Below are 24780 nucleotides of genomic sequence, written 5' to 3'. Positions count from 1 at the left end.
CGTCCTTCCCCGTGTAAGGAGCTCCTTCGGAAATCCCTGGCAGTGTTTCTGATGTCCTAACCTGGCATAGTGGCTATCAGGCAGGAAGAACAGCCTGGGAGGCAGGAGACACGGGCTCCACCCCCAGCTCAGCTAGCACCTCGTTCTGCTGCATCTAAGGATTCAGCCCCTCACCTATACATCAAAGGGACAAGACTGTCCCAGGACAGGCTGTTCAACAGGAATGAAATGAGAGTCATGCAAAGAAAGTTTTCCAGTTGTCACATTTAAAAAAGTAGAAAAATAAATACTTGAAACTGATTTTAAGAACAGATCTTATTTAGTCTAATATGTAAAATACTATCATTTTGACATGAAGTAAATATAGAAAGTATCAAGATAGTTTACATTCTTTTTTCTAGACAAGTCTCAGTGTCTGATGTGCATTTGACCTCCAGCACATATCCGCTCAGGCCAGCCTCCTCCCCAGCGCTCCCAGCCTCTTTGGCTGTGGCTACCCTATTGGACAGCAACTCCAGGGGTCCCACCAGGGGTCCTGGCTGGAAAGGGGGAGTAAGTGTCCAAACTACCCCTAAATGGATCTCTCTGAACCAAAGCTGAATTCATTTTTAAAAGTCTGAAAACCGGCAGGCTGCATCTCCCTCCCCCCTTGACTGCAAGACAGCTTCCCTCCTTGCTGACCCCTTTCTGGATGTAGGAAAGCAACCCAGGCACACAGTGAGGGTGGCTGGGCCTCCAGGTAGGCTTACCTGCTGTCTGTGTCCAGTCCCACCAAGTCCCTCATCTCAAATGGGATGCAGAGGAGGGGGATTTTGTCCCCAAACTTGTTGGTGGCCCTGTCCAGGTGCTCGGACTCAAGCACAATGAAGAGTGATTCGATGAAGTCCTCGATCCTTTTCTCCACTGCCCCACAGTCCTCGTAGCTGGGGTAGAAGGCCACATCAGTGTGCAGCTGCTCGGCGAGCTCACCCTACAGCACGAAAATGAAGAGCCGTGTTTCATACAGCGTGGTGCCACACAGCTCCTCTGCACAGGGAGCTCCTCGATCTGCAGCCAGTCCTTGGGCAAGTGGTCAGTGATGGTGACGAAGCCCATGACACTGTGGTGGGTCTGGAAGTCTCCCCACTCATTCTTGGGCGGGTAATGGTGCCTGTAGTGGATACAGAGAACCTGCTGGGAGCCATACAGCCTGACCTGGCTCACTGAGGAGATCTGCTTGTAGATGCATAAAAGATTCTCCTCCGAGATGATCCCCACGTGCTGGACCACCATGGGGAGAGTCTGGTGGTCCTCAGCACACTGCACGTAGTCAGCAATGCTCATGTTGCAGGCCCTGCCGAGAGGGGAGAGGAGACTGAGGTACACGCTGTGCTGTGGGCTGCAGGCCCCTCTGGGATGCAGTGACCTGTGTTTACCAGCCAGAAGGCAGGGGAAGCCCAAGCAAACCTGGGGTTATAGTCTGTCCTCAGAGTCTGCACATGGCTACTATAGCTAGGATCACATTATCCTGCTCTTGGTCTAGGGGCTTCCAGCTCTTGGAGAAAAGGTTAATTTCTTGTTTTCTGTTTCCAACACCTAGCCAGGCCCTGATGCAAAGTCAGTGCTCAAAAATGCTTAATAAAGGAATGAAAAAAGAAACTGCTTCACCACCACTCAGCAGAATATAATGAAAAGAACCACAGTGGGATCAAAAGATCTGGATTTCAACTCCAATTTACTTGAACTCCTAAGCTGTAAAATGATGGATAAAAAACTCGCCCAAGGGAGGAGGGTACAGTTCAGTGCTAGAGCATATCCTTAGCATGCACGAGGTCCTGGGTTCAATCCCAAGTACCTCCATTAAAAAAATGAAACAACAAAAAAAATCAGCTTAATTATCCCACAAAAAAAATTAATTAAAAATTTAAAAAAAAAACACCTTGCAATTAACACAACATTGTAAACTTGACTATACTTCAATTAAAAAAAAAACTTGCCTTACAAGAATATATCTAGATCAAGGAAGATTGCAAATGCGAAATGCCTAGGGTTCCACCTGCATAAAAAGGGGGGACTGTACACATTTACTATCCCTCCTTTATGAGCTATATTTCCTTTGGGGGTTTTATAACCTCTCAGAGTTAATTTTCACAGATAAAAAAAGAAAACATTACCTGATTCTCAGTACTGCTGAAGAATTAGATAACACTATGAAAGCATCTGACCCACAGAGTTTACTCAATAAATGTTTGTTGAATGAATGAATAAACAAGCAAGTGAATGCTGCTCCCTGCCACAGACAATCATAATGGTATGCCAGGAAATCCCAAGCCCACATTCCACCCGACTCTACACTAACCATTTGGGTGACATGGGCAGGTCTATGTGCTTCTCTAAACCCCAGTTTAATCACTAATAGAAATGAGGTTAATACCACAAACCTCAAAGGATTAGTGAGTCAATAATGAATTGTACCCCAACCTTGCAAGATGGAACCATTAAGAAAAATTGGGCAAAGGGTCCATAGGCTCTCTCCATATTAGCTCTTACAACTGCATGGGAACCTTCATTACATCTCAAAATAAAAAGTCTAACTTTTTAAGGAGGCTATTGGGATTAAATGAGCCCACTGTCTTAAATAAGGAACACACAGTACAAATAGGACAATGCCCAGCCCATTGGATACACTCAGTTAACATTCCTACTGAACCCACTGGTCCCTCCAACTTCAGAGCACGAGGATGAGTCCTCGTGGCCAGAAGCCACTGCACCTGAAGCTAACAAAGCTACTGGTCCCCACTTCCAAGAGTCCCTGCCACGGCCCTGGGTCTAATTTTGTATTTGTAACTTTGTTTTCTTTTTCTTAAAAAGGAACCCCCAATTGCATAGCCTTCAGGTCACCAAAACAAAACCTGACCACAGAAATCATGACAGCAGCCCCCCGCCCCAGTTAAACAATAAAATGAAAAGCCATTACCACAAGACCTCTGTGTACTTCTAATTGGGAATTTCATCCTGGACCAGGAGGAAGAGAACTGGGGAGGAGGGGGCAATCTAGGGCACACAGACCCTGGGGCCACCTGTCCCATGATGTATTTTAGACTCAACACTCACCCTCCATGAACTTCAAAATACACACAGACAGAGTGCTATGGACAATTTTTTTTTTTTTTAAGAAATCCCTGACTTCCTAACAGGTCTTGTTTCTACCAAGATACAAGTGGCTTATGTGTATAATGTTTCACAGAAATCCTAAAATATTACCACCCCAACTTGACACATGAAGAAACTGAGGGAAAGAAGTTTATCACATTGTGTAAGATTAGAGAGAGGCCACATCAGAGCTGTATTTAAACCCTAGCCGCTGCTCCAGTGCTCACACTAGAAAGTGTGACATATTGCCCCTCTCCTGCCCTCTCCCTGCAATAAATCTCTGAAGTCTTTTCTGTGCCACCTGGAATCAAAATCACATAAATTTTTCACAAAGAGCTATGTCACCCCTTGGAGCATGTTTCAAAATCTGAAGGGTTGGGATAGGAGAGATTTGGGTTTTCTGTTTCTCAAAAGGAGACATGGGTTTAAAAGAAACTGAAAAGCAATTATCTAGTCTAAACCCTCATTGGCAGAGAAGGAAATGGAGGTTCAGAAGAGATGAGGAAAGGGCCTTATTAACAAATATTGCCTTAGCGCAGCACCAAGCCAGCCCTGGGCACTGCTGGGGGGAGGATCTGGGAGGCCCAGGAGAATGAGTATTAGAAAAAGGAAAGAGAAGAAGCATACAAGGCCCTTTCTTTACCACCATAACATGAAGTTCCATCAAATTATCCAGTATGTGCAGCCAACATTAAGGTAGGCTAAACAGGTTTTGAAACCTGGAAGTCTCAACCATAGTGGAAATTCCAACATTTACTGTGGTTTTTCCCAGTTCAAGCATGAGCTCAGTGGGCACTCTGTGCCAGGCACTACACAAGGACCGGAGTTCTCCCAAAAACAGATTTCTATTAACACAAGTGCAAACCACATACAGGCCCACCAGAAGAAAAACGCCCACATATAAGATGGAATTAATGAAACTGAAAGCAGCCAACCAGCATATATTACTAGCAAAAAATGTGCTGCTAGAAATAGACTCATGGACACAGAAAGCAAACTGTGGTTAGCAGGCAGGAAAGGGGGCAGGGATAGATTAGGAGTTTGGGATTAACAGATACACATTAACAAATATAAAATAAATGACAAGGACCTACTGTATAGCACAGGGAACTATATTCAAGTTCTTATAATGAGTTGTACTAAAAACAATCTGAAAAATATATATGTACATATGCATATGTATAACTGAATCACTGCTGTACACATGAAACTAAAATTGTAAATTGACTACACTTTAATAAAAAATAAGAATTTAAAAAATAAATAAATAAATAAAAATAGAAGCAATGCCATAAAAAAAATAAAAGAACCCTGTAATCCCCTTAGCTGTAGGTGGCGGAGAACACTGTTTTTAAGCACCAAGTCCACTGGATCACTCCAGCACTGGCTGTCACTCTTTCTGACCATCAGGGAGGCACTTGGCTTCACTGAGGTTAATTTTCTCTCTTGTGAAAGGCTACAGTTGCAGCTAATGATGTATAGAATCTCATTCACAGACCCAACAATTAGTGAGGACTTCCCAGGGTCAGGCTCTGAACAGATGAAAAGATAGGTTCCCAGATACATTCATGGGTAGAAAAAGTTTATGCCATAGAGTCATTAATTCTTCCTGTTTTGATATATAGATTCAATGCAATTCTGATTAGAATTCCTACCAGATTTTTTATGGAATGTAACAAGTTAATTTATGGTAAAGAACAACCAAGAAACTTCTTTAGAACCACCACTAGGTAGGGGTGGATATGTCATTCATTTCCATTGTTCTTTCTGAAGTGATGAAAACATTCAGGAATAATAATGGTTGCACTATGGTGAATATACTAAAAGCTGCTGAGTTGTACCATATAAATGGGTGGACTTCACAGTGTGTGAACAATATTGCAATAAGGATGTTCTATGAAAAAATATTTCTTGACAACTGTTTTTCCTTCTATACTAGTAGTCTGCCCCACAATTTAAGAAAAACAAAAAACCAAAACCAAACAAAAATTTGCCAGTAGATCTTTAGGACTGCAATGTTCCTGGGTCTCCAATGCCTCTGGTGGCGCTGCTTCTGTTAACACACACAAGTTGAGCTGGACTAGTTAAGGACTATATCTTTTTAAAATTAACGGTCACATGTTTCACCCTGGGAGGGGGGAGGATGGAGGATGTCACAGCCTCATGCCCTCAGCTTTTTTTTTTTTTTTTTGGAGTAGAGAAATTTTTTATTGCAGGGCCAAGCAAAGAGAACAGTGGCTTGTGTTCAAAAACCCTGAAATTTCTGATGATTTTTGGGGTGAATATTTTTTCTTTTCTTTTTTTTTTTTTTAACTAGTGTGAAGTTTTTAATAGGCAAAATGAGGCTTGAGGGCTTCCAGGTGTGTGACTTTCTTCTGACTAGGTGATGGTAGGTAATAGGGTTGTGTTCCAGGAATCTCATGCTCAGCCTGAACTTACCATCCTCCACCTGGATGGGGGCCTTAGCTCCTGCAGAACTCAAATATATTAATTATAGCCCTGCCCCCACTCTTCAGCTCATTTTTAAGTGAATCAAGCCCTGCTTTCAACACTGTAATCCTTCTCGCTATGGAAACATGTGACATCAACAAGCACCCGCATCCTAACACCAGAAAAAGCGTTAAAGGTACTTACCCGGGGCAGAAACACTGAGGGAGGAGAAAGAAACAAGCTCAGAGCTGGCGCTCTATTTTCCCAAGGTTTTGCCAAGAGAAGCTGGGCTTTATAGCTGGAGGCTCTCAGCCCTGGGAACAGCGACCACGCCGCTGAGCTGGACCTCGGGGAGCAGGAAAGGGAGAGGAGGGAAGTCCCGGGGTCCCGGGGCAGGGAAAGCGGCGGGGGGCGCGGGCTGCAGCCCCGCTTGGAGGCCAGTTCCAGACACCCCCCGCCCCCGCCCGGGTCTGCAGACCCCGCCAGCCCGGGACACAGCCGGCCCAGGGGTGAGGTCTGCAGCCGAGGAGAGGAAGCCCGGCAGGAGAGGACTCGCGGCAGGAGAAGGGAAGGGAATGCCGGCGATGGACGTAGGGGAAACCGGCTGGGGCGAGAGGCGGTAGGTATGGGCCGCAGCGGGGACGGGGATGGCCAGAACCCCGGCAGGTGAGCGTCCGGCCCTGGACAGGTGTGGCCAGGGCGCCAGGGCAGGTGGCACGGGCAGAGAGGGCTGGCGGGAGCCCCTCAGCTGGACACGCCCTGACTCGCGCCCTCCTGGGCTGTGACACACAGACCCCCTTCTCTGGAGCCCCCCACCTTGCACTTACACAGTTGGAGGCCCAGGCCGGGGGCAGGAGCCAACGACCCGGCGGGTAGCAGAGCCGAGCAGCCTATGGGGCAGATCCCCAGCTTGGAGCTGGAGCTTCGGACCCGCGGTCCAGCCGACCCTGACCCTGTGCCTGCGCAGGAGGGCCAGATCCGCTCTGGGTTCTGCGAAAGACTGGGGAATCGAGAGAGGGAGAAGATGGGAGGGGAGGAGAGGAGGGGAAAAGTGAAGGGAGAGAGAAAGACGAAAGGAGGAGCAGGGAGAAGGGAGGGATCTGGAGGGAGAAGGGGGAGAGGAATAGCAGAGATGGAGAGAAAAAGCTTTACCTTCAGGGGCACCCTGAAGGGGGCTCCAGTCCTGCCTCTGTGCCCCTCTCTAGCCCCTCAAGGCCCACAGCTCAAATTTCACCTCCCTACTCCAGCCCTCCAGCCTAGGCCCCTGCAGAACCCCTAAGGGGATCACATCCATTGCTCCCATGAGGAGCTGGGTTTCCTGTCGCTCCTGGAACCAAGCACCCACAGGCGTTGTCGCTTGGAACTACCTTGGGAAGAGTATAAATTCCCCTCTTACAGGCTGGGAAACTGAGGCAGGCATGATCTCTGCCTTAGTTTCACTGTCCCAGGTTGTTGGGCTGGCGGGGAGCAGCAGGTACAAGGTCAGAACCCCAGATGGAGTAGACTACCTGAATGTTGGTGCAGAGTCCCCATCCCTCCTGGGTAAACCACTCCCCACCCCAGGGGAACCATCAAGGGCTCACAGTAGGTCCCTGGATGTGGGAGAGCTGTCCTCAGCTCCAGTGCCCAGCTTGCTAGGTAGATAGGAGTGTTACCGAGTTCAAACTCATTCTCCTCAATGCAGGACAGGCCAATAAATCAGGAGACCAGGTGTTGGGGTATGGAATAGCAAGTTTCTCTAAACCTAGATGGCAAATTAATGTCCTGGAAAACCATCTCCCCAAGTCAGAATTCAGGCTCCTTTCCTACTTGCTTGGTTGTTGCAAACTTCTTGGTGTAGGAATTCTTTGCTGTTAGAATCCCTTGTTCTTGAAGCTATCTGCCTGGGCCAGAACCCTGTAAACCTCCAATGAAACAAATGTTATTTTCTATTATGCAAATTTTTATCTTTCTATGAATGGAAAAGTGTTAATATCCTTAAAGGTCAGAGCCTTCAGAATAGGATCTCCTGTATATTTCAGGCTCTAGGCAACATTGTTTTACAAAAGGTGCAGAACCAGCAAGACTAAGCCTAGGAAACAGAGCACAGGATTAAAGTCAAAGGAACAGATCTAATATGGAATCAGATTTGTTCTTTTTCTATTACCCGGGAAGAAGCCACTTGAGGATTTAAATCCCTTTAGGTTAAAAATAAGTAAAACTTTAAAGGAATTTACATACATAGGTGGGAATGTGCATAGCATATTTGGAAAAGCACACAAAGGATTGTAACAGTGGCATCTCCAGGGAGGGCTGAAAGAAGAGAGGATAAGGGAAAACTTCTTTCATTTGTGTATTTTTGTGATGTTTGGATTTTTTTTTTTTACCACATGCATGTATTTCTTTTTAAGTTAAAAAAAAAAAGTGTAATGGAGGGAAGGAGTAAGTAGCTCAGCAAATACAGCAGCCATGGAAACACTGAGCCGTCACTTTTGCTTTAAGCCAGGAAGCATTTATTGACTCTCTTCTATGTGCCCAGTGCTGTTTTATGACTTCATTTATTATGTATATTTTCTATAAAATAATAACATGCTATCCCTCACCCCTGCCCAGGGCTGGTGGAAAACCAACTGAGTTTTTACTGAATCATTTTCCAAGGAGTAGAAAGGAGTTATAAACAGAATACATTTTCAGGGCAAACCAGGTGGAATGGGTTTCCAGCAGGCCAGACAGCTAAGAAGGGTTTTCAACAGAGTTGCCCAGAGGCTGAGAGATAAAGCTTCCAGGACCCCACAAAAAGCTGCCCAAAGTGGTTTCTCCATGGCACTACTGTAATAGGAAAGAACAAATCTGACTCCATATTACATCTGTTCCTTTGACTTTGAGCCTGTGCCCTGTTTCCTAGGCTTAGTTTTGTTCGTTCTGCACCTTTTATGAAACAATGTTGCCTCGAGCCTGAAATAGAGAGGAGAGTCTAATCTCAAGGCTCTGATCTTTAAGGATATTAACACTTTTCCATTCATATAAAGATAACAAGTTGCAAAATAGAAAATAACATTTATTTTGTTGGAGATTTACAGGAATGTGACCCAGGTGGATAGCTGCAAGAACAAAGGATTTTAACAACAAAGAATTCCTACACCAAAAGCTTGCAACAACCAAGTATGACCCCTTCCCCTTTTTAATATAAAAGGAGCCTGAATTCTGACTTGGGGAAGATGGTTCTCCAGGACAATTAGTCAGCCATCTCCTCAATCTGCTACCTTTCCAATTAAAGTCGCTATTTCTTGCCCCAAAACCTGGTCTCCCAATTTATTGGTCTGTCCTGCAGTGAGCAGAATAAGTTTGGACTCAGTAGCATAAACATACATTGAAGGTATCTATTTGGCATATTAAATGACCTGCTTACGCTAGTCTTTCTTCCTGACTTTTTCTTCTCTTGACCACTCCTACTATGTTTATGAAAAATCTGTCAGTCTGCTCATGCGGACACATTTCCATCTCTAGCAACTACCCTTCCAGGTAAGAACTGATGCCACAAAGGCAACTGAAATTGCTAAGATATATTACACGGTCAGAAAAGAGCAGAAGTGGGTACTGGCTGATTTTCAGGAGCAGGCTGTGACACATGACCAGATGTCATAAGCATGGATAGTTAGCTGGGCACCAAAGGAGACGCTTCTAAGCCTCCATGAGGGACTTGGTGGATAGAAAGGAGAAGTCCCAGACTGTAGATCTGATCCCACCACGAGCTTCCTGGGTGAGGCTGGGCAAGTCATTTAAATTCTCTAGGCCCGTGCTGTCCAACATGGGAGCCACCAGCCACAAGCAGTATTATGAAGCTATTCTGTAGCCAGGCAGAATTATAAATAAAAATTTTACTGCAAATTCTCAGCATGTATGATGTTTAGAAACATTAGTGGTTTTCTTGTCTGAACAGGTTATTTTTGTATGTCTAGCTTTCTGTGGTTTGTAATGCCCGTGACTAATGATTCCCTTATAGTAACTCATTTTGAAGTTATAAGTTACTGGACACAGTATCATCATATCACAGTTGGAAAAAAAATTATCTACATAAGCTAGGCCATCTGATGTAGTAGTTATGTGCAGGGTCTCAGGGGCAAGCCTGCCTGAGTAAAAATTCTAACTCTGCCTCCAGGGAGTTCTGTGTGAATCTTGGACAAATAATAATTATTATGATTATCATTATGATTATGATTTACTTATTTGTGCTTCTTTTTCCTTACTTTTTAAATGGTGAGGAATATGTAAACTCTATCTCCTACTGTATTGGCAGGATTATGTGAGTTAATGTATGTGCTGCCCAATTCTCTGGGTTTCAGCATTCTCCAGGCACTCAGTTCCAAACTCTGAGGCATTCTCCACTGTTTTAGTCAGTCTGGGATGCTGTAACAAATTACCAAGGGTCAGGTGGCTTAAAAAACCAGCACATTCCTCAAGCTTTGGAGGCTGAGACATTCAAGATCAATGTATCTGGGAGAGGACTGGTTTTGTGGCTTGAAGATGGCTGTCTTCCCACTATCTTCATGGGGCAGAGAGCAGAGAGGCAAGCTCTCTTGGGACCCTTATAAGGCCCCTAATCCCATTCACGAGAGCTCTACTCTCATGATCTCACTTTATCCTAATAATCACCACCCAAAATCCCCACCTCCCAATACCATCACACTGGGAGATCGGATTTCAACATATGGATTTTGAGGGGATGCAAACATTCAGTCCACACATCGGCTAACTCTCCCCAATATGCAGTCATCAAACCTGTAGCTAATTTCAAAGTAATGCTTATATCTCTCTGCCCATTTCCATTCCTACATCCACTAAAACTGAAGCCCTGTGACATTTTATTCCTTATTTTCCTGGTAGGGGTTTAATTGGTTCCTCTACTCCAATGCTCTTGTCACTCCAAACAGTCTGCTTAACATCCCTACCAGGTATTTCTTCCTTAAAACACCTTCCCACTTCACCTGTTGGTTTTTTAGGTGTAAATGTCAGAATCCGCTCCACATCCCATCCCAGACCTTTAATCCCTTATACAACCCCTCCCTATGTTACTTTTCTATTACTACTGTAACAAATTTCCAGAAACTTAATGGCTTAAGCCAGAACAGATTTATCACCTTATGGCTCTGGGGGTCAGAGATCCAACACAGTTCTCATTGGGCTAAATTCAAGTTACCAGCATGGTGCCTTCCTTCTGAAGGGTCTAGAAGAGAATATTTCCTTGTTTTTTTTCCAGTTTCCAGAGGTAACCCACCTTCCTTAGCTTGTGTCCCACAACTTCCTCCATCTTCATAGCCAGCAGCCTTTCTGAACATTTTTCCATGGCTACACCTCCCTTTGACTCTAAACTCAGCTGGAAAATGTCCTTCCCTTTTAAGGACCCCTGTGATTACACTGGGCCCACCTGGACAATCCAGGCTACTCTCCCTATCACCTCATCTCAGGATCCCCTTTTCCCACACCACTCAGGCACCCATGTGGCTGTGACACTCACCTTGGATAATGTTTCCTCTCGTGAGCAATTAAAGGTTCAAGACACTTACAAATGTCTTTTTGTTTTTCTTCCTTAGTCTTTCCACATTCAGTACATCTGGTGAGATTATATGAATCCTGTTTATTTGTGGCCCGGCACTAATCTTTAATAATGTATCATGGGTTTAAATGGCTAACAAATAGACAATTTAGAATACAAATCCTCTAAGATTTTTTAAGATTTTTGTCCTAAAATGTCTGTCATCCCTTTTGTCCTGTACAGTAACATTTCACAGGTGGCTAACCTGTGGGGAGGAAGGACACATTTTTCTGCCACCACACTCCCCTAATTCACACAAATGTGCTGATCTCCTAACTGAGGATCTATGTCCCCCCCTTTGCTCACTTCCTCCTCCTTTCCATTGACTATTCTGTTCCCACCACTTCCTTCATTCAGCACATCAGGAGTTCATGACCACATTCTTCTCTAAATGGAACGGATATTGTGCTTCTAACGTCTAACTATTGTTCTCAGTGTATATGCACACACTCACCTACATGTCTCCCCATCCATCTCTTTATTTTCCTAGTATCTTCCAGAGGAATCAGTTCCATGATGATGATGATGATGATACTGACAGTGATGACAGGGGCCTCTCAAGGACTCTGATAAAGAGGGAATCAATGAAGAGAGGGAATCTTTGCAAAATTGCCCCAGAAAAAGACTTAAAGGTAAATAACTGCTACAGTGTTTAATAAAATTGACTAATATTTAACTATTTTTAAAACTTTATATCACTGTATTTAAAATTTTAAGGGGAATTTTCATTCACCACTAACGAAGGTTTGACTTTAGGACCAAAATATAAGAGGATTTCTATCTTCTAACAAATTGTCCACTAGCCTTTTAAACACGTGATTCTTTAATAATAATAATAAAAAAGGTTATTGCTGGGCTGCAAATAAGTAGGATTCATATAATCTCACCAAACAGTGAATGTGGAAAGACTATGGAAGGAAAACAAAAAGCCATTCATAACGGCTTGAACCTTACGTTGCTCACAGGAGAAAATGTTAGCCAAGGTGAGTGTCACATCAACATGACGCCTGAGTGGGATGGGGAAGCTGATCTTCCTCATCATACATTTATGCTGATTTGTTAGATGCCAACACAATTTCCTCACTGGATTTGCTTCTAATAAGTATGGAACAGTTTAGGCTCTACAAAAACAGACTAAACAATTTTCCCCTGCAGTCAGATCTCTGGACAGAATGTCCCCACAAGAAGGACATGCTTACATTTCATAGGAAACTCTTCCTGAGAAACGATAGGCTTTTCGAGGGCAGAATTGCAGGTCCCCCATGGAGGGCAGGAGGAGAACTAGAGGGGACACTGGAAATACAGCAGGAATGAGTTCAGATACTGCTGCTCAGGTAGCCAAAGACAGCATTGCTATCTCTAAGGATACAACATCCTTCCAAAAGTTCCATGAGTGAAGGAGCCAGTGAACACTAAGCAGGTTGTTAAGACACAGCAGCACATAATTAGCATCACAAGTCAATTATAGCATGTTTTGATATTTGGAAAATAATTAGCCCACTGCTCTTTGAAAGTGCAGCAGTAACAATAGAAATAATAAAGACTGAGCCGTATTGGAGACAACAAACAATAAACAATTCTAAATCTGCAGGATTCCTTTACAATATGCAAGCAATGAGCTAGATGTGTGCTGCACATATCTCTTACAGCAGGGCTCACTCCTGCAGAACATAGAACTAGTTTTCTCAGCAGACAGAGGGAACCAAGTCAAGATCCCTAATCTTGAGAGGTTTACTATACAGCAGGGAAAATCAGACAAGTACATACAGCCAAATATGAATAAATGCAATAAAATATTATGAAGTGTGAATGGAGCACAGAAGAAAGAGAAATTCCTTTCACCTGGGATCTAGAGAGACTTCTTCAGAAAATGTGGCTTTGTTGATGGACAAACAAATGAGTGGAATTTTGGCAGAACAAGATGTAAGGAAGGGAACTTAATAACTGATTCTAAAATTCATATAAAAATACCAAGGATCCCAAATATCTAAAACAACTTTGAACAAGAAAAACAAAGTTGGAAGACTTACACTGTCTGATTTTCAGATTTTTTTATATAGCTACAGTAGTCAGTAGCTATATAAAGTATAGTATTGATGTAAAATACAGTAGTCAGTAGCAGAAAGTATAGTATTGATGTAAAACAGGAAAATAGAATAATGAAACAGAATAAAATGTTCAGAACTAAACCAACACTTATATGGACAATTGATTCTCAGTAAGGATGCAGTGGAGGAAGGGTCTTTTCAACAAGCAGTGCTAGAGCAATTAGGTATCCATATGCAAAAAAAAAATGAACTTTGATCCATACCTCATAACATACACAAAAATAACTCAAAATGGATCATAGATCTTAATAGAAAATCTAAAACTATAAAACATCTAAGAGAAAAAAGCATAGGCTTAAACTTTATGACCTTGAGTTTGGCCAATATTTCTTTACTATGACACCAAAAGTATAATCTATTTAAAAAAGAAACTCATATAGTGAACTTTATCAAAATGAAGACTCTTCAAAGCTCTTCTTAAACACTGCTAAGCAAATGAAAAGACAAGCCATAGACAGAAACTATTTGCAGATCATATATCTGACAAAGGATGATCAGATACAAAGAGAGGTCTCTCTTTGTATCTGATCCAGAATAAAGAACTCTCGAAATTCAGTAATAAAGCCAACACCTGAATGAATGAGCATGGCCAGAAAACATACTTCACTAAAGATATCCAGATGGATAACAAGCATATGAAAAGATGCTGAATCCCATTAGTCATTAGTGGAATGCTTTTTAAAACCACAATGAGATACTATTACACATACAAACTAGAAAGAATACAATTTGAAAGGCTGACCTCACAAAGTGCTGGCAAGGAAGTAGAGCAACCAGAATTAATATACACTATGAGGAATTTACAATAATGCAATCACATCGGGTAACTTTTTAGCAGTTTCCTTAAAAAAGGAAAACACCTATCTACCATATGACCCAGACATTCCTCATCTGGGTGCTTTAGAAAATAAAAACATATGTCCATACAAAGACTTGTAACCAAATATTCACTGCAATTTTATTTATAATAGCTCAAATTGTAAATAACCCATGCATCCAACAACAAGTACATGGATAAACAAATGATGGTCTATGCAAACAGTACTCACAATAAACTAGTCAGCAGTAACTCAGCACTAAACAATACTCTGCTATAAGATAAATAAGCTAATACTGCCCACAGCAACACAGATGACCCTCAAAATAATTATGCTGAATGAAAGAAGTCAGACAAAATAGAGTAGTTACTGCATGAATCCATTCATACAAGGATCTTAAAAATGCAAACCAATATGTTGTGATAGAAAGCAGATGAATGGTTTCCAGGGGAAGAGATGGGGAGGGAGGGAGGGACAAAATAAGGCAGGGGAAAAACTTTGTAGGTGATGGGTATGTTCACTGTCTTGAGTGTGGTCATGGTTTCTTGGGGATATACTTATGACAAAGTGTACTAAGTTGTACACTTAAATATGTGAAAACTATTTTGCCAAGTATACCTCAAAGCTGTTTTAAGAAAAAAGGCACTTCAACCCTGACCCACCTCAGTGCCTGATCAGAGTGAGATGATCAATCCCTCACCCTGTCTGACTGATGGGAAGGTAGAAAACCTCTCATGTAAGATAACATATGGATTTTTCGTTCACGATGTTTGCCATGCAATAAAGAATTTCTAGACATGAAACATGTCAAGACTATATGACGGATAACATGAGAATAAGAAACATTAGACAATGGACGCAAACCCCCAGGTGATTTAGGCATCAAAACTAACAATAAAGTCTATAAAATATTAATTTTAATATATTCAAGAATATAAGGAAATGATGGGAAAATAGATAACAGGATAAAGATTTTCACCAGAGAAATATACTGGAAAGTATTTTTAAGAAAAATCAAACAGATACTCTAGAACTGAATCTTTCAGTTCTGGAAACAGTTGAACAGAGCTAATTTTGATCACTGTTAATTAAAACTTCTAGTAATGTTGGATAAAATACAACAACAAAAATAATACAGAGCTAACTATGGAGAGAGATGTTCCCATGTGAAAATACAAAGAGGACACTTAAAGCCAAAATGGTAATCTTGTGAGCTTATGCCACTGTGCCCTGGAGGGAAGGGGTTTTAATCTGCACATAAATAGTGATACAATGTCCATTTAGGAAAAAGCGTTCATACCACATGTAGAAGAGTCTTCCTTTATAGAAACCTCTGCATAAGACTTATTGGAAGACTTGCCTCTTCACTGAAAGTGACACTCAAAGTTCTCCACATGTGCACACAGGAAAGGGGTGAAAGAACCGGTTCTCTAGGAAAAAACAAAGTCTCCCTTAAAAATATCTAATCTCCAAGCCCCTGCTTTATATGAATGTGGAATCCAAGTTGACACTTCACTTATGATTCAGGAATTCCCAAACCAAAAAATATAATAATTCAAGGTTGATCAAATCACCTGGAGCCTTAGGATAAGCAACACAAAATTATTCTCTAGGGAAACTTTAAAAACCAGGATGTAAGGGACAATCATAGTAAAAACAATTTGTACTCACTAAAGAGAAACTCACACAACTCTACACACACACAGGCACACAACTGAAAACAGAAGGAAATAAGTGGCCACAAGGAAGAAAGAGCTAACCATGAAACACAGGATGATAATATTCCAGAGCCTAAAATTATGAAACAATCTAAGAGAGAGCATAAAATAAGTATGACTGAATCATTAAAAGATAAAATGAATCATATATAACATAATGAAAAATCAGGACATCATGAAAAATAAAACATCAATTTTTAAAAGAACTAAACAGAACTTATGGAAACAAAATGCAGATAACATTTGGTATATAAAATTCAATGTGTGGGATAAATGAATTTTAACCTTCAATATCTAGGGTGTTCATTAAAATTCGAAAGTAATCTCTAAAATAATTGTTTAAAAAGAGAATAAAAATAAAGAAGTCAAAATGAAGCATGCAAAATAGGCCAGTCACCATTCTAAGTTCTTCATCTATTTTATCACTTAATGCTCATAGACTTTGAGGTGGGTAGTACCACTTTTTGTATATGAAGAAAGTGAGTCTCAAAGAGATTACATATCCTGGTTACATGGTTAGCAATGGAGGGAACCAAACCCAGATAGGCTGTCTCTAGATGCCATGTCCTTAACCGCGACTGCAAGGTATAAAACAGGCAGGAGAAAAGCAGAACAAAGCAAATAGAAATCACAAAACAAGATGCCAGAAATAAAACATCATCGCTAATCACGGTGTATTTATATGAAATAAATAATGAGTTAAAAGATTTACAGGTTTCATTTGTTTACCCGAAATAAAGCAAAATTAAAACTTAAAACTGGTTGAAAGGTTAAAACTATAACAGAAAGAGGTCAAAAGTTAGAACCAGAAAAAGAGACATCCGAGAAATACTAACCAACAGGAAGGGAATCACTCAAGCCTCCCTCAGGTTCATAGGTACTTGAAACCCACCTTGGTCTGACACTTACCAGCTCTGTGCCTGAGCGAAATACTCAATCCACCAGAACCTTTGTTCACTCACCGGTGAATGTAAGTAACGACCCCTCCCTCCATCCAGCCAATTTGTATTGACTGCTGTGTCCCAGGTACTGGTCAAGCCACCTGAGGTCCTTCAGTGAACAAATAAGGATCCTTGTCCTTGTAGGACTGAGGAGGAGCAGAACATAAACTACGGTCGTAACAGTCACGTGAATGATGTGGTATTCTAGAAGGTGATAGAAAGAGTATGATCAGAGAGAGAGGGGTTCTGGGGCAGAGATAAGAGGAAGGCAGTTTCCAGTTTAAAATGAGATGGCCAGAGTTGGCCTCACTGAGGACCTTGAGAAGGGGCTTCCTTTAACACAGCACCACACACTGGGTGATGTGAACCACAGAGGCTCACTTTCTCACAGCCCTGGGGGCTGGGAGTCTACAGGCAGGGTGTCAACAGGGCTGATTCCTTCTGAGAGCTGGGAGGGAGAGGCTGGTCCAGGCCTCTCTCCTTGGCTTGGAGATGACCGTCTTCTCTCCACATCTCATCACATCATCTCCCATGTACACGTGTCTCTGTGTCCACATTGCCCCATTCTATGAGGACACAATACTGGATTTGGGCCCACCCTAATGACCTCATCTTAAGCAATGACATCTGCAACAACCCTATTTCCAAATGAGGTCATATTCTGTAGTCCTGGGGGCTAGGACTTCAGCTTATGAATTGGACAGAGACCGGCCAGAGCAACAGCCCTGTGGGTGCATGTCTGATGTCCCCAAGGGCCAGAAGGGAGGCCAGTGTGGCTGGAGTGGAGTGAGCCAGGGAGAAAACTGGAGGTGAGCTCAGCTTGGGGAGGGGAAGGAAAGCTGTAAGGTCACCATAAGGACTCTCGCTTCTTCACTGAGTGAAATGAGAAGCCATTGCAGGATTTTGAGCAGAGAAGTAACACACTCAGTGTCTCACCCACGCCTGATTTAGGTGATGGGGATGAAAATATTTAGGCTTTTGAGCTGATAATAGTTAGACCACATGTTGAACTTTGAGTTGATGGTGTAGTAACTGAGATTCTGGAGGGTGTTGAGATGAGGTGGATGCATTTTGCATGTGGGATGGACAAGAACCTGTGGGGCCAAAGGGAAGAATGTGGTAGAATAATGGCCCCCAATATGTCCATGGTCTGATCCCTAGAACCTGTGAATATGTCACTGTGCATGGCAAAAGGGACTCTGCAGGTGTGACTGTCAAGGACCTTGGGATGGGAGATCACTGTGGGTAAGCAAATGTCATCACAAAGATCCTTAGATGAGAGAGGCAGATTGGTCAGAGACAGAGATGTGAAGTGGCAGCAGAGGTCACAGTGACACAGGGCCCTGGGCCAAGGAGTGTGAGCACCTCTGCAAGCTGGGAAAGGTATGAAGATGAATCCCTCCCTAGAGCCTCAGTGTGGAACATAGCCTTGACCACAGGTTGGTTTTAGCCCACTGACAATGACTTTGCACTTCTGCACCCTAGAAGAGTGAGAAAATGAATGTGTATTGCTTTAAGCCACTGAGTCTGTGGTCCTTTGTTACAAGAGCAATAGGAAAGGAACTCAGGAACCAACATGCACATGAACCCCAGGCTGCCTGCTGTGCTGGCAGGAAGTTCTTTGTCTCTGACCCAGGCGTCCCATGTCTTCTGGCAGCATCCACAAACTACCTCATGCTAACTTGGCAACTTGCAGAGGGTCAAATCTTAACCCTGCACAGTTTTTGATATTTAGTTAATAAAAATGATGGTGTCATCATGGGTATTTTTCCATCATTTAAATACCCTTCAGTCTTCTAATAAAGCTACTTCTAATTGAGAGACCATGTAAATACTTTTGAATCTTGATAATAAACAATTGTGGTTTTATTTGATTACTTAAATTATGAATAATAATATTCACTTTAGTAAAATTTATTAAAATCAGCATTCCTTAATGAAAATATCATTACTTTTTACATGAAAATGTATTAACTACAAGAAATGGTCCATGCTTTGTTGTATGATATAGTGTTAGAATTTTAAAGAATAATATTTTCCTTAAAAGATATGGCAAAGGGATTTCTTTTTGTGGAACAGTTCCTATATCAAATCTGGTGCATGGCTCAGACCACTGGGAAACTAGAGATGATAGAAATTAGGAAGCATTATAAACACAGAATCATTTTTAAAGGAATTAAAAAAAAAAAACTCGATGTGTGAAAACAAAGAACCAGATAATATTCTGGTGCAATAAATGTATTTTTCAGCTTAAGCAAGACACGGGGTGAATAAATCTATAATGAAAAAACCACCCAGAGATTAGCAGCGAGTCATGCATGCAGTGTGACTGATCAAAACCAAGTTGTTTCCAAATCAGTGTGCAGGCTTGATGCCCTCATGAATCAAGTCTGTGTGGCACCAGGCCACTTCAAATACATGCTGATGAGGTATTTATAAGCCCTTCACCATCCCAGCTAAAAGCCCACACATGAGCCACACGATCATCACCTACACATCTGCAAAACACACAGCATAGTGAATAGCACTTTCATTGTTCAGTAGCCGGTGTCAGGGCACTGTGAGCAGACAGAGATACAGGGACACAGAGACACAGAGGCTCCTCCCCTCACTCAGCTGATAACCTTCCGTGCATTCCTGGGGACAGGATTGTCATAAAATGCACCACGGATTTATCCTCATCCTAGGAGAGGAAAGGCAGGGCTGCCCTCAGGTTTGAGCAAGGGTGGCTGGAGGATCTCAGAAGAGCTGTTTCAGCACAACCAATAGAAATATTGGCCACTGTGACCAGGAGAGACAAGTCTCCTGCCATCCCGGTAGGCACTTGTGCTCCTGAAAAAAAGTGGGTTCAGTAAAGTGTTGAGTAGAAGGCACAGACCTGAGGGATGCTCCAGCAAGACAGGAGGTAGGGCCTGGTTTCCACTGCTCTGGGTGTATCACAGGCTCATCCGAATATGAAGTCAGAAATTTGCACAACAGCAGAGCTGGGATGGATCATCTACTCCTGACTCCTAACCTTACAGTTAAAAGGGTGGCAGCCCTGAGAGGCAAAGCAATGTACTAAAGGCAGAGAGTGGAAGTGGCAGCTCCAGATAACAACGTAATGTTCCAACCCCCATTCAAGGATGGTGACACTGAGTACGGGGCCAAGGTTTCCAACAAGGAGAATGAGACAGTGTAAATACTTTGCCCCCTCCCCAGAAAAAAAACCCAAATGTTTTTTAAAGGCACAAAAACTCACCTTAACTAGCTCTCTTCTGAGGGGGCTCTCTTCTGTCTCTTCGTCTTTCTGTCTGTCTCCATTTCTCTCTCTCAGACACAAACACGTACAATTTTGTGAAAGGGGACTTCCTGCCATACAAAGACAGATTTCACATCTTCAGAAAGACTCTTGACAAAACACGTTTCTCATTTCAAGTCTTTGTGTGAGGTCTGTGCAACTGGCTTATTTTCTAGAACAATCAGTGTTTCCAAAATCAGGAGATCACCTTCCCCAGAGGAGGAGTTCTGGTCCGTGTTGACGAAGTTGGGGATGCCACATTTCATGAGCCTGTTCGGCTCCTCCTCTGGCCACCTGCTGCATCTGATGGCTTCCTGGAGCCGAACGTCTCTGTCAGGGGCTGCAGTTTGGAGACCAGCTTTGGCCTTGTCCAAGTGGTCCACTTCATTGATGTAGCAGTGAAAGAGGGACCTAGATTCCTCATTGCCCTGTCAAGATAACACCTTGGGCTCCAGAGGTCTTCCAAAGTCTGACACAAAGCTGTTCAGTCTGAATCTCTTCTCGGGAGATTCTGCATTTCTATAAAGAAAACCAAAATAAAAGATTGCTCATATTTAGCTCAGTGACCTGAAGAATCATAGTTTTTGCCATCTACTAAGTGCAAGTCCCTGCACAGAGCATGCTGACAAGCATCGGAAGTGAGAGGCATCACTTCTGAACACATGCAAATTAACCCAAGGCAAAAGTCTCAAGTGAGGGCCCTTGGACCATCCTGAAAAGACATCTCTCCCTGAGAATCCTCAATATTGGTGCATCTCACATCAGTGTTTCTCAGTGGGACACTCAGATCATCTTCTTCAGAATTACTTTAAGTGCTTCTTAAAATGCAGAATTCTGGGGTATAGACCCTCAGAATCTCCAGAGGTAGGGAAAGGTAGTCTGTATGTTCATAGAGTCACCAAGATCACTACACATGCTCAGGTTCAGAACCACAGTCTACATCTGGCTGGCCTGAGCATCGACAACATGGGGGGGGGTATTCATGTTTGTCAGGGAGCTGTCTCCTGTGATTCTCAAAATTGATGGTGCAGTCCCATTGGGTAAGAAATACCACACCATTTCACAATGCATATGCAGGTCGCCCAACGGATCGATACAATCACTGATAGGAGAGGGGACAAAACTCAGGTTCCTGATCCCTTGTTTCACTTACTGTGGGACAAATGATCAATTCAAGGGTAATAAATCAGTAAATGAGTGAATAACATAACTCTCATAAGTCCCACAAGTGCCTGGAAGAAAGAGCCTGGGCACACTAAGTACCGTAACAGCAAATCTACTTTAATCACCATCCTTTCCAGGTTTATATAAAGGTTACTTCCACCCGGACAGTGACTCCTGAAGGGCAAGAATCATGTCTGAACAATCTCTCAACTCAGAACAGAACCCACCAGAAATGAGGCTCTGGAGTCTGTGTTTAGTGAGAGTGTAATCTCAGTGATTCCAGCTCTTAAACCTCTACCTTCCCATCCCACCCCTCATGATATTGCCCTTATGATCAGTTCTCCCATGGCTGGAGCCATGTAACCCATTTACAGGATTGGAAGGATCTGATCATATAAACCATCCCCCAGACTATCATCAAGAGTCACCTGTAATTCAGGGATCAGTAATCCCAGAAGCTTTGCAGTTCAGGCAGCTGAGGGATTTTTACAACAGATCTATCTTCTACTGTGATTGCCGAGGTGACATCAGGCAAGGAATTCTCAAAAGCCTTAGTTTCTCCTTTCAGGAATAAGCCTGATTAAAAAATGTCGTTGCCCACTCAACAAATGTGATGTGAAGATCAATGATTTACACAGGAGTACAACATTCCATAGGTTGTGGATTTAGAATCAGAAAAATCATTTGAGAAAGACTGACAGAATGTGGTTTTAATGCAAATTTAAGTGGTCTTATCTTTCAGTAAATCATCTTCTTCCCCTACTTGTCACTTCACCCAAGTTTAAAAGATGTTTGAGAACAGGGATGAGTGTGCCAGCAATCTGTGACCCAATAACATAAAATGTCACCAAGGAAAAAGAGGGGAGTAACATAATTAGAAAAAGCATGGTGAGGATGGCGGGGACTATCCCCTAACTCCAGGCTAAGAAGCTCTGAGTAATAGCTTTCCTGCCTGCCTGGAGCATCAGCTGATGTGAAAACCGACCCAGAAACCACACTGTCCAGCAGCTCTTCCACAACACAGGCTACACTTTCTCAGGATTAAGAATTGGGTCCACTGACCTCTTTGCTGAAGAATAAAGATAAATGAGACCAAGAGGGTTCTGCCCCTCCCCGGGAGAGAGTCCAGACCTTGGGCTGACTGCACCGCGCTCACCTCCCAGGAGCAGGAGAAACTGGAGATGGGCGTCCTGTGAACCTAGGGCAGCAAAAGTTGCCCCTGTGCCAGGCTGCAGGGGAGATGGGAACAAATTGACGGGCTGGCCAGGGGCAGCCCCCTCCATCGCTACCTCAACCGCTGCCTCGAACCCCTCAGCACATCCTGTCAGCCTCCAGTGGTTAGGCCGTCAGGGAATATGTGTCTTGTGACCTGGGGCAACAGAGGCTGCCCCCAGGACAGGCCACGAGGGAGACAGGAGATAACCCACGGGCTCCGGAGTGGGAGGCTCATACCCCCACCACCATCCCTCCACCCCTGCACCCTACCACACCCCCAGGGCAATATGACCTGGAGAAGGGCGACCAGCGAATGAGGGGCATCAGAAGCTGCCACCAGGCCAGGCTGCCAGAGAGATGGGAACTAATCCACCAACTCCCCTGGGGCAGCTCCCATCCGCCCTCAGGAGCTGCGGCCTTCACCCCATGACCTCACCGTGCCTGCCTCCCTGGAGCAGGCTGAGTAGGACAGGTGTGTCCTGTGACCCAGGGAGCAGAGGCCACCCCAAGGCCAGGCTGCCAGGGAGATGGGAGCTAATCCACCAGCTCGAAAGGTGAAGCTCCCCTTCACTCTCTGCCCCCTTATCTCACCACGCCCACCTCCCAGGAGCAACCTGACTGGGAGTGGGGTGTCAGGTGAATCTTGGGCGGGAGAGGACACCCCTAGGCAAGATCAAGGGAGAGAAGATTTGGACCCACAACCAGGGCAGCCCATCTGACCCTGCCGCCGCGGCCGCCCCCGCAAGTTGACCTGGAGATGGACATCTGGCTTCTTGGGCAGCAGAGGACTACCCCAGGATTGGCCATGGGGAAGAGGGGAGCAAATTAACCGGCTCCATGTAGCAGTCCCTCTCTCCCTGCCGTCACCACCCCCGCACCTTGACAGCACCGCCCCGGGCCCCACACCTCCAGCAGGTTGATTGGGACAGGTGTGTCCGGCGACCTGGGGCAGCAGAGGGTGCTCATAGGCCTGGCCACAGGGGAGATGGGAGCCAAACCACCAGCTCGCCAAGGCAACCGCCCCCTCACCTGACAGCCGCCACCGCATCCGCCCCCTGACCTCACAGTGGCCTCCTCTGGGAAGCAGGCTGACCTGGAAATGGGCCTCCAGAGAACTTGGTGCAACAGGGACTGCCCCCAGAACAGACTGCGGGGGAGATGGGAGCAAATGGACTGGCAACCCATGAAAACCTGCCGGCCCCACCACCCTCAACTTTCTGTGCCCGCCTCCCGGGGTCAGGATGACCAGGATACTTGCGTCCCTTGACCTGGGGCAAAAGAGACTGCCCTCAGGACAAGCCAAGGGGAAGATGGGAGCAAATGGACCCGCTCCCCCGCGGCAGGTCCCTTACCCCTGGCGCCCTGCACCCTGACCGCCCTGCCCCCCACCCCCAGCAGGCAGAGTGGGACATAGGTGTCCCAGGACCTGGCACAGCAGAGGCCACCCCCAAGCCATGCTGTGCAGAGATGGGAGCTAATCCACAAGCTCCCATGGGGCAGACCCCTACCCCTGCAGCCACCACCTTACCCGCCCCCTGACCACACTGCGCCAGCCTCCCAGGAGCAAGCTCACCTGGAGACGGGCGTCCAGCTTCTTGGGCAGCAGAGGCCTATACCAGACCATGCTATGGGGTGGAGCAGAGCAAATTGCCGGGCTTCCGTGCGGCAGGACCCCTACCCACGTCGCCCCAGCACCTTAATGGCACTGACCCTGCTCCCCTCCTCAGCAAGCTGAGTGGGACAGGTGTGTCCAGCGACCTGGGGCAGCAGAGGCAGCTCCCAGGCCTGGCCCCTGGGGAGACGGGAGCTAATCCACCAGCTCACCAGAGGTAGTGCTACTCCCCTCCTCTGCCACTGTCTCTACCACTGCTGCTGCCCCTGACCTAACTGCCCTGCCTCCCAGGAGCAAGCTTACTTGGAGCCCAACCTCTGGTGAATCTCCAGCGGCCAAGGCCGCCTCCAGGCCAGGCTGCAGGAAAGAGAAGGAATCAACCGGCTTGCCCGGGCAGCCCCCCTCCCAATGTTGCCAACGCCATCCCAAACACACCACACCTGCCTCCAGGGGTCAGGCTGTCTATGAGGATGTGCACCTGACTTCTGATCCTGGCCACGTGCCTGAGCACCTCCCTGCACCCCTGCACTCCCTGCACTCCTGCACCGCCTGCACTGCATGCACACTCCATGGCCCCTGCAACCCTGGCACCACTTATACATTTGCACTGCCTACAACCCTGCATGTCCCACACACCACCTCTTGGGCCTGTGGCAGAGTCTCTGCTGTTGCACCAGCACAAAGGGACTTATCCTTCCCAGTACATGATGCATTAGTGGACCTCTGGGGTTGGCTGCAGGAAGGTACATGTTCCCGGTCACTAGCCTGGGCCACTAAGGTGATCTCTGTG

General features: G+C 44.8%; 1 protein-coding gene across 1 annotated transcript in view; it reads right to left on the bottom strand.

The window, feature by feature from the left end:
• The window catches only part of LOC123615329 (uncharacterized), an 86304-nt gene extending 62302 nt beyond the window's left edge, over positions 1–24002 (bottom strand). Inside the window, exons 1-6 of the mRNA XM_074358977.1 lie at positions 23952–24002; positions 23408–23525; positions 23257–23321; positions 6390–6562; positions 5767–6292; positions 750–970 (exon numbers count right to left, since the gene is read on the bottom strand). Coding sequence (XP_074215078.1) covers positions 750–970; positions 5767–6292; positions 6390–6562; positions 23257–23321; positions 23408–23525; positions 23952–24002 — 1154 coding nt within the window. The remainder of the gene's footprint in view (positions 1–749; positions 971–5766; positions 6293–6389; positions 6563–23256; positions 23322–23407; positions 23526–23951) is intronic.
• Positions 24003–24780: the final 778 nt, after the last annotated feature.

Source organism: Camelus bactrianus, chromosome X (assembly GCF_048773025.1).
Source record: "Camelus bactrianus isolate YW-2024 breed Bactrian camel chromosome X, ASM4877302v1, whole genome shotgun sequence".
NCBI lineage: Eukaryota > Metazoa > Chordata > Mammalia > Artiodactyla > Camelidae > Camelus > Camelus bactrianus.
Note: the sequence above shows the minus strand (reverse complement) of the source record. Positions and strands in the feature narration are given on the sequence as shown.